General features: G+C 42.9%; 1 protein-coding gene across 1 annotated transcript in view; it reads right to left on the minus strand.

Moving 5' to 3' along the window:
- GLMN (glomulin, FKBP associated protein) overlaps positions 1-14,408 on the minus strand; it is a 394,839-nt gene that overhangs the window by 332,495 nt on the left and 47,936 nt on the right. The window contains exon 5 of the mRNA XM_078646323.1: positions 4,529-4,654. Within this exon, the coding sequence (XP_078502449.1) occupies positions 4,529-4,654 (126 nt within the window). The remainder of the gene's footprint in view (positions 1-4,528; positions 4,655-14,408) is intronic.

Raw genomic sequence — 14,408 nt, forward strand, 5'->3', positions numbered from 1 at the left:
CTTCAAAGTCTGCCTTTCATTTTGGCCAGCGCAAGACTGCTTGCCAAAGTGACATCGGCACTTTGAAGTGTGTGGCCACCACTACTCCAGTCCCCCTGCTGCCAATTAGCAGCAGAGCACAGTCAGGACACGCCCTCCTGGCTCAAAGGGAGACTGGTGGCTGCGGCACGTCTTGGTTAAAAATAAAATGCCAATGAAATCCTTTCATTGCCATTTTATTTTCAACACTGCGCTGCTCACAGCAGGCAGGGGTGCGACTGTCCACCACCCTCAAAGAAAAAGCCGCTGCACACTAGGGTAACCTCTAAGCTGCCCCTCAAACTACTGGGTCAATCTCCTCCCAAAGAGCTACACTAACCAACCCAGGTGTCTGCCCACTAGTTGGGGGTTGTGCCTACTTGAGAAACTTAGCATCCGCCCTTCTAGTGCCCTACCTGTTGACACTCATTTCACTTAGTAGGTCCTAGGAGAAGGCACCCTCTATCAGGGAACCATTTCTTCTTCTGTTCAGGAGGGGGTTTGGAGTCCTGACCTTTATAGCTAGTTTAGGGTACCTTTTGAGAATTTCCTGTTTTAGTTTTGTTCTCACCCTCTTTTTTCTGGAGGTGACCCTGCCCACCCTTGTGGTGATCCACCCTAGATACCTTCTTATGTGGTGCAGAGCAGCGGTCCAACTCCTTGTCAAGCTCCCTGGGATCAACAAGCTTCCTATCAATCAGATGCTGGTGCAGATCTGCGAAACAAGGACTCAACACATGCTTTTTCACAAACAAAATTGTACAGCCTGTGATAATCCTTCACTTCACTGCCCTTCACCCAACCATCTAGTGCCTTGCAAAAGTAGTCCACATAATCCACCCAGTACAATTGGTCAGACTAACAGCTGTCCTTAAACTTCTGCTTGTACTTCTGAGGGGTGAGGCCATACTTTCCGAAAAGAGTGTCCTTCATGGAGTGATACTTCATCCTGTCCCCCTTATCAAGGACCAGTAGGACATCCCTCACCAGTTATGTGCTTCTAGAGGCTAGCCCTCCTACCCTCCTCATGGATCCTGTGCATCTGCAAAACCACCTCATCAGCTTCAAACCACTTGTCAGTTTTGTCCCCTACAGCAAAGTCATGCGCTAGTCCTTTGGGAATAGGGACCCTTTCATGTCCAGAGGACAATGCAGGTATGCTGCCACCAACATTGCTGGACTCTTTCCCTTATGCCCAACTCTCTGAAGGCTCCGCTTCTGAGGCATCTTTTTTTCTTCTGCCTCCATGGCAAGTTTCTTTTGCTCTGCTTCCATGGTCAGTTCATGTTCAGCCGCCATGGACCGTTTCATCTCCTCTATTGTCAACTGGGCCATCTGCAACCTAAACTCCCTCTCTGCGTTCCTGTCCGTCAGCTCCTCTGGGAATAGGCCTCGAGAAGACACATTGCTCTTTGCTCAGGGGTCACGTCATCCCCCTCAGCTAAAGGCTGTCTCCTTCCCTTTCCTTCTCATCATCCCCTACGTTGGCTGCAACCAATGACTGGTGGGCTTCCACCCAGGCCCCACAGCACATTTGGAGTTCCACCTTCCTGGTCGTACTCCTTGCTGGAAGTCACTTCTCCTTGCAGAACTCCGTGAGCTGAGCCGAACATAAACATCCATCTTGTCTAGCTCAAATTCCATCCTTGCAGGTGTGGTTCCAGGTAAAACAGTCAGGGAGAGGATGTGGAAAGCAAAAAGGCCAATCAAGGATAATTTAAATTCAAATTGGTCTCAGATATGAGATTGGCAGTGTAACACAAAACTACTTTATGGCACTCCAAAAACACAAGTCCAAATCTTCACCGCTGATCACCAATGTGAGAAACTGTGGTTGCTGTATGACCAGGGCTCACGTCCCAGTCAACCAACAACACAATTTCTCATAGTAATGGACTCTGCTGCTCACACCTTAGAGCCTATCAAAGGCTTGTGCCATAAGAGCATCGGCGTCGAGCAAAAAAAGTGGGAATTAGCTCAGTATTAATGGCAAGGCTTTCAGTAAATACTTTTTTATGTTTAGAGTTTTATAGCATTAAATCCTATCATTCTGCGGCCACTTTGAAACACTATGTGGCATGCAAGTCACATAATCAGATCAGGTCCTGAGCGAAACAATGTTGGGTGGCTACTACAATTCACTGGGTAGTTAAACTAAAAAGATTAAGCCTAGAATAAAATCTGTTGGCTAAAGAAGGTCTAGACTCCAAGAAGGGGACAGGGGTGAAAACAGTTATTGGAGGTTAGAGAAAAATGTCTCTCATACCAGAGGCCCATATATCTGCACCTTAAAATAAGTGTTTGGTTTTCCTCCAGTATCTTGTTTTCTTTTTTTAACAATGTTTTACAAGCAAGCACTAGAAAAGCCAATAACTTAGCACTGAGACTTTAAAGGTAAGACCTATTAGCTTTACCAATGTTTGGCTTTCTTTTTTAACACTGGAAAAGTAATCTTACCCACTGCATCATAAACCCTTTGGCTGCCAGTTTACAGTGCCACGGTATGGCTGTGGAAAAGGAATGTCTGCTGCTAAGTTAAGATATCAATCCATTTGTAGAAGTTGTTCAAAAACTGTATATACGATTCACTAAAACAAAGGCTTTACTGTTATGGCAAGCACTCATAGAAAATACAGTCACCTGTAAGCTCAGCTTGCAATAGTGACACTGGTTCAAATACATAAACACATACAAGTGTTTGCACAATTTAACTCTTTGATATTCTTTCTTATGTTCCTAGAATACTCCTTGAATATATGCAGAAGAAAGAAACCAATATTGGTGATTGTATTCAAAATAAGATATCCTGCCAAAATATGTTCAACTTGAAAAAAAAAGGATTAATATTACATATTATCCCTAAACTATCATTCTATTTGTTTGCTTTCAAAATAAAATGTCCCCAAAAAATATTTGCAACTTGAAAAAACATTGAGGAAACTTACAGCCAGTTGTGCTAAATCACTGTGCAAAGAGCATTTTAAATATCCTTTCTAGATAGCATTGTTTAATAAAGGCAATCACTGTAAAATTATAATGGACAACTTTTAAAGAAAGTTACAAAAGTACACCTGCATGTCCAAGATCTAGCATGGGTGCAGAGTTATGACTTTTAGGAATTTGTTCGAGTTTACAGAAGTTGGGCTAGAAACCTGGCAAACGTATGAATTCCATTTTTGCAAGAAAATATACAGGGATGTATTTGCTCCAGCCTTCTTCACGCAAATAAATGGTTTCATGAGTGAAAAATCAAATTTACACATTTAAATTGCTTAGAGAACAGGCCCATAGCATCTTGAATTCGGCGTAAACTTGCAGAGGTCATTTAGTTGAATGAAAGATGGAAATGTCCAACTAGATAGATGTTCCAAATTAGGGTGAACAAGGGAAATGAAGCACAGATAAAATGATATGTCCATTAACTACTTTATGTGGTCAAGGTCAGACTGCGAGTTTCCTAGACAGAGTGATCCTAGACAGTGGACTGCAAGTATAATATAGGTTTAGTCAAATAAAATGCATGATTAAATAGCAAATTTGCTAGAGGAATTTACAAGAAGCTAGAAAGAAGCTTTGAAAGAAAGCAACGGTTTAACTACAACAATTATATGTTCTGATCTCTGAATACGTCAGCACTTTCATTATTCTAGAAGTGTGATTATAGCAGAGCTCTACCTTGATCAGAAACCTGACCTATACACAAAGCCAATTCATTAACTGAGCCTTTGCATATGCAGAGGCTTTCAATGGTCAAAGGTTTGATACAACAGTCTTGGTATGTTCAGCTTCTGGTATAATCAAAAAGGTGGCATAATCAGAGCCTTATCGGAATGCAAATCCTGACATTATATGAGCCCTGGCATAACAGAGAAGTTATTATCAGAGCTCTGACATAATGAGACTGCCGCCCTAATTTGTCATCTCGCAGTATCGCACCAAATAGTACAATTCCAATTTTTTTTTTAACAGACAAGTATTTTTCTGAGGCATCTCATCCCTTTGACAAGAAGATATTTTTTTTAATTACGTGTGTTAAGAACATTGCTGTTTGGCAACCTGTTTTCATGGTTAAAATTGAATGTCAGTATTGGTGGGTTATATTGATATATGTGGTAAGGTGGCATATTCGTGACGGTAAACAGTTTACCCCGAATCCGGAACAGCGCATGCAATTACAACTCCGTCGTTACAATGACCACGTTGTTACAGCACATGCCATTACTCTGCAAGTCTGAACAGCGACTTGCTCTGGGGTCAGAAGGTGTTGGATTTAAAATCCAACACCTTCCCTACTGTTGCACCGACTAGAGTTGGAATAGTAAATTATACTATTCCAACACCCAGCGCACCACAGAGATTAAGTCATTGGTCTGAGTTGCGGAGTAATGGCATGCGTTGTTACAATGCGGTTGTTGTAAGGACTGCCTTGTAATTGCATGCAGAAAGAAAACATATGTGGTAAGGTGGCATATTCTACTGTGACATAGTATGTAAAAACAGTTTCACTTGCCTTGTTTTTCTCATCTTGAATAATTTCTAACACTTGAGTTGTGTAGCCTTCATCTAAACACTTCTGGCCTGCGGCCTGAAACAGATTGAAATCCTCTTCCTTGAACTCCTCCTCTTCCAAAGTTTGCTGGAACAAACAAGTTAATGTAAATAGTAATCATGCATCTGAATGGGGCATAAATGGGATACACTGAACAAAACTTCAAAAGGTGTCTGCTACTGTGCTGCACTCTGCATATCTTTTACCAGTACCACTGAGCATTTTCCTTGGCACGGCATCTTACACATATTAACTGATAGAGGATTTTACGTCCAATAACTCCTGCAGATATGCACAAGTATGATTTCTCATTACAAGAGAAAATAAAAGGTTAAAATTACTGGATACGTTTACTGCATTCAAGAAAGAGCTTATGACTAGCGAAAAAAACATGAGACGGGTGTTCCCTAGATACCATGAGAACAAATTTCTGTTTTCACTTTTAACTTGCCCACATAATCACAACAAAAACAAAAATATTCCAAAAAGTTTTTTTAGGTTTATTTTTTATATATATATATATATATAAATCATTTTCATAGAAAACTAATTTCGTTTAGACAGTGTAATAACATCTGAAAGACATTTCTCAATCATATACAAAATAGCAAGACTAGGACACACAATAATATTTAAAGGAGGCACACAGTACATTCACTCGTCTATTCAAGCATACCTGTTATACCATCAGATACATGCACAAACATTCCCATACATATCACACCACACAAAAAAGCGCCGACGCGCGTTTCGGACAAGTGCCAATACAGGCTTCCTTCATCAGGGCGCACTTGGAATAGAGTATGCAGATACAATGAATGTCGTCTGACAAGGGGTCCTGGGAAGCGGTCCTAGCAGCAGCAAAAGTCGATATTCAAAAAAGCCCTCAACAACGGGACCAAGGATATAAATGGAAATCAGGTACATAAATAAACTTGAAAGGCAACCAGTGTCCCGGTCATCAGAATTTGAAGGGTTGATTGACCATCCGGAAAAGACTCAGGGAGGGAACTGAAGTGCCCAATGCAGGTCAAGTACTTGAATGAAGCAATAATGAGCCTAAAGGATGGACTCTCAGCTGTTCCGATGAAGCCTGGAGACCAAGCTTTCAGGAGGCCAAATTAACACATGGATAATCAGGAAACAAATTTAGGCAACCTTGCGATAAAATTCCGAGTAATCCCTCTGAGAGCGGGGAAAAAAAATACCGGGGTGAACGAACTCTGGAAGGCAGCTTCAGCCAAAAGGGGCGGCAAAATGCCTTAAGAAACAAAACGATTCGCCTGGTCTGGACTCGATCAAAAAGGCGACGTGACTCCCTCTCCCTGCAGCGGCGGGATACGCCGATGAACTAACAGATTGAAATCCTCTTCCTTGAACAACTCCTCTTCCAAAGTTTGCTGGAACAAACAAGTTAATGTAAATAGTAATCATGCATCTGAATGGGGCATAAATGGGATACACTGAACAAAACTTCAAAAGGTGTATGCTACTGTGCTGCACTCTGCATATAATTTACCAGTACCACTGAGCATTTTCCTTGGCACGGCATCTTACACATATTAACTGATAGAGGATTTTACGTCCAATAACTCCTGCAGATATGCACAAGTATGATTTCTCATTACAAGAGAAAATAAAAGGTTAGAATTACTGGATACGTTTACTGCAATCAAGAAATAAATACAGAAATTTAGGAACGTTGGTCTAGAGCTTATGACATCTTCCAGAGGGTAATAATGCATGCAACAAGAGCTACCCATGAATGAGCAGGACCTGGGTTTACATATCAAAGTAAAGACAATCGCCCAACCGGATATTCATGTAAGCACATATTTACTATGAGACAAACAGAACTTTGGCAATCACTTTATGTGGAACAAACATATAGCACACTTAAGTCCAGAATGAACATTTAATGTAAAAGGAGAAACATTTTCTTAAAAACCAAAATCATTTAACAGTAAATATATAACGTACATACATAGCAAATTGACAAACAGATTGTACAGTGTCCCAAAAAGAGGAATCATATTGTTGAAAAGAATCTAAAGTCGTGGAGAACACTTTCAAGCTATGTGTTCCAGGCCACAAGTGAATCGTTGGAATAATCCACAATACATCAACTTTTCACATACTGAACCAACACTAAATTATGTGCAAAAGGGGTCTCCTTTTATATCAAGAGGGCAGAAACTACACTGACTTAACTACAGCCCATGACATAGGATCTGTGCAAGCAGGTACAGGACCTCACTGAGTGAGTCAGGTACCTGAATGCTGACTGGTAGTCACCGTCAGGAGGAATACCATCCGAGTGGCTGGATAGCCAAAGGAAGTAGATGGAACAGACATGGTAACGTTCTTGTAAATATGGTTGGCTATGATGACAACAGAAGGGCTATCCTCAGTCTATTCCCAGGAAAGAGCACGTAGTGTGTGGCCAAGCCAGCACTAATCGGAGCGCCCCCACAGCCAGTTATGGTACAGCTGTTGAGTTACTAAGACCATTGCCTACTTCTGAAAAAAAAAATGAAAGTAATTGGAAATAGTAAAATGAGGATACTCCCAGATGTCAGAGTTGCAGTGCAACAAGAGAAAGCATCATTCAAAGCAAAAATAAAAACTCAGAGACAGTGGACAGATATAGGCCCTAATGTTTCCTGCCAAACTAAAAGTAGTGGTGGGCAATGTGATGCGGTGCTTTACAGACCCGCAAGAAGTGGGAGAATGATTTGAAGCTTATGAAGCTGAAACTCAAGTTAAGAACTCCACTGACAGGTGACAAACTCAGAGGCCAAAGAAAAGTCAGACCAAGGGAACAGGCTCTAATTGACCAATGTGTCAACAGCACAGCAGGGGAGGGAACAGATGGTTGTAGCATCAGCGAGTCTACATGAACAAAACACAAAGGAAGAATCCATGGATGCAACAGACAAGGTTTGTCTTCTAAACCAGACCAGGACTACCCTCCAGAGGGTGACCATGATCCACTGACCATGACTCCTGGATATATAGACAACCTAATTTAAATGCTGAACCACGGACCTGGCCAACAAAGGTTAGAGTGTGGTACAGAGAACATCCATCTGAGTGTACTCCGATTTAGAGGACAATAATTCTGGTAAATACTGAGGCAGCTGGATTTCGAGGTTTTCTCCTCCTTTAAATCAATTTCAATTAGTGGATACAAATAGTGTGTTGTACGTTTATTTATGGATAGAGAATGTTGGTCTTCGGTACTGTGGTAGGGTTTGTTGTGGATTTTTATTGTTCAAAAAGCTTTGCATGCCCAAGAAGTAAAAGTAGACAAATAGTTATCATAATGGGAAAAATATCTATGCAAGACAAGTACACTGGGCAGAGGCACCCGAGCCAAAATCATGGTGCAGTGGACTCGAGTGCCCAACGGAACAGATTCATACACATAGGTACGCTGAAAACCTTTAGATTCCGGACATGGAATAGAGGGGAGATGAACAGTGCAGTAAAAATGTAAAAGATATAATATGTTAAAAAAAACAACATGGTGAGAAGCCCTAAGTCCAAATAGAGTTTGATGCAAACCAGCATTGTCACTTAGTATTCTTTTTAAATTCACATTGATGTACAGTGACATCTCAAACGAGCGCTCAGAAAGACCTACATTGTAAATTGAGCACCGTACAATTGTTCTTGGGTTCTTCATTTTCTAAATCCCATATACGCATTAAGCAGAGACTATACATTTGAATTTTTGACAATGTTGGGACAATTGTTTTCATCTCATATTGTAATGTTTTCTTTCCGAAAATGAATAATAATCATGCTTGCATATATTAAATACCTGCAAAACTGCCTAATGATTAATATATTTGCTTCCGTGGGGTGACCTATGATGTATGTGGGATTATAGTGGGATTATAGTTCCCATGATACCCCATAATGCATTTAATGGGCTAGTGTATAAAAGGTGTAACAAAGACTTAGTAGTCGAAATGTGTCGGTCAGTGTGAGACACTGTTGTCTTATACCACTGCACTTTATGCAAAATAAATGAAATAGCTGGATACTGAATACTTTGCTCTTTGAAGTGTTGGGAGAGGAGTAGGGAGATATGTATATATTTATTCTACTGGTGGTCACCAGTAGGTAGTTATAGTTACGACCTAGTTTCCATAGGGAAAGCGTTTTTTGTTTTGTGAATAAATTTAGCACCATTTCACAAATCTTCACGAAATGTCCAAAAGTAGTTTGCCAGTCACTTAGGCTGCGGTCTATACAGTTTCAGGGAGATCTGTCAAAGTGGGGGCTGGGGAAAAGGGGGGACCCAAAACGCGTTTACCCCATGCAGTTTCCCATAGGGATTTTAGACACGTCTACAGCCCGAACCGCTGAACAAAATTACACCAAATTTAGCAGAAAGCTAGATCTTAGTCCAGAACAAGTGCTTTTTGTAATTTGGTGTAAATCTGTTCAGTAGTTTTGGAGTTATTAAAGTAAAAAAGATTTATGTATATCTAGAGTTGCGAATCAGGGGGAAGACATCACATATATGACTAGCCTCATTAGTCTCAGAAAATCTCACTTTCACTTGCCAGGCCTGAAAATGTGTTTTTGCTGTTAGGGAATGTGCAAGGTACAACCCTGAGCCCCAAGACTTCTCTATTTCTCGGTCTATCACAGCCACAAAATTTAGCATACATGTTCATTTTTACAGGAAGCCTTGAACTGATATAAAACAACATTTATATGTGTGTAAAAGTGTTGATACATTCTGAGTTATGTACGATTGCCAACACAATATTATATATAAATAATATATATTAATAAACAAATAGAATACAGGGCAAATGTAAGTTTTCACAAACTGTTTATTAAAAGAAGGGGTAAATGTAGAATACCTGCAAGAAACACACTTAACGCTCTCCTCTTCCTCAAAGGCACACTGGTCTTGGCAAGCAGGCAGGCAGGCGCTTTTCCTCCAGGCTCCAGGGGAGGTGGTCTTAGTTTCCCTGGCTGATGTACCCTAACCCAAAAGGGAGACTAGCAGGCCTCGGCCCCAAGTCCTGGTCACAAGCAGAACTCTTGCAGAGCTTTCCCTACTCACATAGCCCGCCTGGCTGCTTGGCAGATGACAATTGTTTGGGGACTTAATCTCCCCTCCTTTTAGTCCTTTTCCAGAAAACAAATATGATTTAGGGTCTGGAGGTTTTATGTTGGGGTTCTACTTCTTTTGAAGTGAGCCCTTCTCCTTTTCATTTTCCTTCATGGAGATGTCTGTCACAGCAGCTCACTGTCCACTACACCACACCACCATTCATGGGTGTGACCAGAGTTTAGACCTGGATGGCAGCCACAGTGATATGTGCATCAAGAGGTTAATCCCAGAGCCCAGCCTTACACTTAATGATTCTCTTATTAGAATCCTCTCCTTTCCTGAGATTGCTTGTGATCCATCACTAAACCAAAGAGCACTCTTTTGAGATGGAAAGGGAGTCCCTTCCTTTTCCCTCCAGTGTGTCCCCACCTAACTCACAGGAATGCAGCAATACACAAATCTATCTGTGGGAATTCCTCTCTTCTTCATGTCTTTACCGGGCAGTCCTGGGCTTCCCAAAATAGAACACAGGGGCTTGGATAGGGACTGCACCTCAGCAGCTGAGTGTTTTAAATACGGTTTGTCATGCTGCTTGCCTGCAAAGAACACATACCGCTATTCCCTAGGGACCTGAAATTCTGCTACAGAGACCGATAGGCCTAGGCACAAGGGAAGACAGAAGAAGTTTCAGAGTTTCGGAAGAAAAAGGGATACCTTAGAGGCTATTCCGATGCGTCTTCGACTGGTTCAGCTTAAGATCCATTGGGTGTACTTTGATGCCAAACTTTTATTTAAACTAGGTAGGAGACCAGACATGCTCTGCCTGCGACACTGAAACCAAATTGGCTCATTCATACACATTCTATGGGAATGGTCCCATATACAACAGTATTGGACAAACGTCACCCGACAGTTGGTAAGGACTTGCGACAAACCCATACAGCCATCTCCCAAATTGTGTCTCCTGAACATCTGGGAGGCAACAGACCTCACCCAAGCTGAACAATAACGGGCCACTATGGAGTGGAGTATAGCAAAACCAAACATTGCACAAAAGTGGGGGGCGGACACTGTACCACAACTACGTGACTGGGCTAAAGACATGAACCATGCAATGGTAGCGGAAAAAGCGGTATATAAAGAGAGAGGCTGCCCACGTAAATGGAATCACAAGTGGGGACATTGAAATAAATACAGGGGTGAAAACTGCATCTCCCCCACGATAGATCTCAGAAGGGAGAGACAAGCAAGGTTGGAGGATACGGGTGATGACATGGTAATGTAATATTTGATCTAGCAAAACTATGTGCGCAGATAGCGCCCCCTAACCGGAAGAGAAGATGGTGACCCTCATTACACGTTTAAGATTCCTGTACGGTTTGATAGGTTGGGCTACGGGAGGACTGCAGATTGTCACATAATGCCAAAGGTTTGTGCCTCCTGCTGAGATGTCTATGTATTGTCAATAACGCTGCTATTTGTTTCTCATGAAAATGTTTAAAAAAAATAAAAAAAGTGGCCTCACCACCAGGAACTCCTTAACAAGAGTATACAGGAGGGAGTTTAGGAAAGAGATCAAGCAGATTAATTGGAAAGTGGGATTTATGTAGGCAACTAGGCCTTTGTTGCAGTAGTCACTCCACGTTTTGTCTGGTATTTGATGCAACTTTGACTGACGTGCACTGGGTTACTGCTAACCAGGTCTCCAGTGTCTGTGTTCTTTCCCTAGTACAAGTTAACTGGTAAATTGATTCCCAACTGACCAGGTCTTTAGCCCCTATATAAGTCCCTAGTAAGTGGTACCCCTGGTACCTAGGGCATATGTACTAAAGAGTTCCCCCAAGAGTTGCAGCATATATTGTGCCACTCTAAGGGATCCAACGCAAAAGACACACAATTGATGGACGGAATGCAGAACAAATCAAAACATTCACCCCCGGTCAAGAGATCTGGGTTAAATCCATCATTCTTTTGCTCACCATGCCACCCCAGTTTAGACCTGGCCATATGCGAAGGGATCCAGCACAAACAAAGAAGCTCTAAAAGGGAAAACACAACATGGTACAACCCTGTGTGCCATGCTCTTAACACTGCATGTAATATTTGTAAGTCATCCCTACTGCAGGCCTTACCGCCCTAAGCCAGGGTGCATGGTTTTACTTGTGAGGACATATCTGCATGAGCAGATATACCCCTGTGCTGGACAGTTCAACTTCTGACAGTACAAGTGAAGAGGGAAGCCATCTTAAGGTATGTACTGGGCACTGGTCAAAACTAGTTTCCCAGTTACATAATGGCTTCACTGAAACCCATGGTGTTTGGTATTAAACACTTTGTATTAATAAACCCACAATGATACCAGTGATGGATGTATTAATACATGTGCCCAGAAGGTGCCTTAGAGGTGCCCTCTGAAAATCTACCGACCTCTAGTGTGTTGGCTGACTGGTCTGTCCAGCCTGCCACCATAGACGTGTTTTTGGACCCCTGGAGGCGAGCCCACACTCTGAGGTCAGACATAATGCCTGCTCTGGCAGAAGGTGTTGTAACGTCCTCCATGCAGGATGACTGGTGATCTGCATATCAAGGCAGGAGGCTTCACAGGCCTCCACATCCTTTGATATCTGACCTTGGCTTCACCCAGACAGAATAAACTCCACCCCTGCCCTGGGTCCATCTGGCACTAATACAGGCAGGAATATTAGCCAATAAAGAGGCATGTTCATCCTCAGGCTTGTACCAACCCCTCAGGTGGGCTACCTGAAGTGTACATGACTAGGAAAATTCCACCATCTTGTTTTTTGTGGAATGAGGTCCTCTAAGTTAGGATTATGCTCAAACAGAGGAGCACGACTGACATGGCACCAACCCTGTTAGTCTGCCTGCTGCTCCCGACCCTCAAGGAACGACTGACTTGTCCTGCTGCTGTGCAGACTGCAAGAAACACAAAGGGTTGCACATGCTTTGCCAATCGTCAGAGAAACTCAGTTGAAGCAGAGTAGCTACTCCCTGCAGTCGCAGGCACCAAAGAAGCAAGGTCAGGTTTACCGTCCTGCTGCCTATCAGGACTATTGAAGTTGCTGCCACCTAGGAAGGGGTCACCGTAGACCTACAGGTCGGACCCATCCTCCCTCCAAGTAGAATGACACCAGGACCGACCGGAGCCGCACAATACCAATACCTGGGGTATTAACCTCTTGCAGCAGCCAAGGCTTGTTGTGTCCAGTGCAGACACCAATGCCGAGAAAAACCAACCTGCACGTCGAGGGACTTCAGGGACAGTGAGACCCACACCGAGAGTGGCCCAGCTGTCCTATTTGCTCCTTCCTGTCAAATCAAAGACCAAGAGTGAGTCTCCGACCGCCGCCACCCAACTCCTCAAAGTGTCTCTGCGCCCGCAGCCCACAGCCCGAGTCCGGGGGAGGTGAAAGAGCAATCTGGACCCTATGACCACAACAGCCAAGCCAACCCCTGGGCCACTTTCCGCCTGCAGCCTCTTTCTGCAGTTCCCCTCCAACCGCGAGTGACTTCTGAATGCACACCTGACGCAAAAAGAAGTGGCCCAACGGTGTACCTACGTGCCCAAACATCTCAATGGTCAAGCCCCCCGTTGGTACCCCTGGACTGGCTCCACAATCCCTCCTTGCAGCCTCTTTCTAACCAGACTGATCTCCCATGAAGTGTATGGGACACCCGATGCAGTAACACACTTCTGCACCCTGCCGCCCCAATGCTGCCGAAGGTGACCCGTTGGTGTGGCCTTGGACCTTGTACCCTACTCACCTTAAGTCCAGGAAAAGGGACCTGTAAGTCGCTGACAAGTGCCCGAATGCAAAACATGTTTTTCCCCATAGGATAACATTAGCGCTCCAGAATTGTACTGTCAACTTTTGAAACTTATAACAAATCATAACTCGAAAAGTACTTACCGATTCCAAGGATTTTGGTATCTAAATTCATATAAAAAGAAGTGTTCTTTTTATAAATTGGTGTTGGATTTTTGTTAATTGAGTGTGTGTGTCACTTACGGCCTTTGTATGTGCAATAAAGGCTTAGCACTACCCCTGATAAGCATGGCTGCTCACCCACACTACCACAAAAGAGAGCATTTGAGTTATCATTTGTGCCTCTGGCAGCCAAATGGGGTTTGCCTGGACTATTTACATAGTGTACCTCACTTTGGTCCACTATGTAAAGAGCCATCTTCCTACATTGGTGGCACAGCGGTGGGAAATAAGGCTTTGCATTTGCTGTATCACTCTGTCATTATTGTGATTCCACAAAAGAATCCAGAATTGTCTTTAGTTGCCAAAAATATTTATACATTTTGAATTTCCCCCCAAATTTCTAATCTGGTCTGTTAGGGCCTTGGTTAAGTCCCCCAGTCGTTGTTGTTTAGAATAGCTAGTTAGGCCTTAAAAGGTGTTTAGAATCTTTCTAGAATTTTCTAAAAAGATCCCAACTACTTTAAAACCATGTCCGAGACAGAGAGTAATAGCCAGGAGCTCAAACTGGCTCCTTACAGAAAACTTAAATTGGCCCAAATTTAGGACATCTGCAAAGCATGGAACCTTGCCATGGAGCTAAACCCTATAGTTGCTCACCTGCAGAACCTACTTGCTGAGCTTTAGAGGACCATGTCCAGTGAAGAAAATGCTAATTAAACAATAGATGGGGATGCCGGTGAGAGTGATAAGGAAGTCTCAAAGTCACTTACTGACAGTACCTCTACTGACAGTACTTCTGGTTGTACCCCAGATT

This window comes from Lissotriton helveticus, chromosome 1_1 (genome assembly GCF_964261635.1).
Source record: "Lissotriton helveticus chromosome 1_1, aLisHel1.1, whole genome shotgun sequence".
NCBI classification, from domain to species: Eukaryota; Metazoa; Chordata; class Amphibia; order Caudata; family Salamandridae; genus Lissotriton; species Lissotriton helveticus.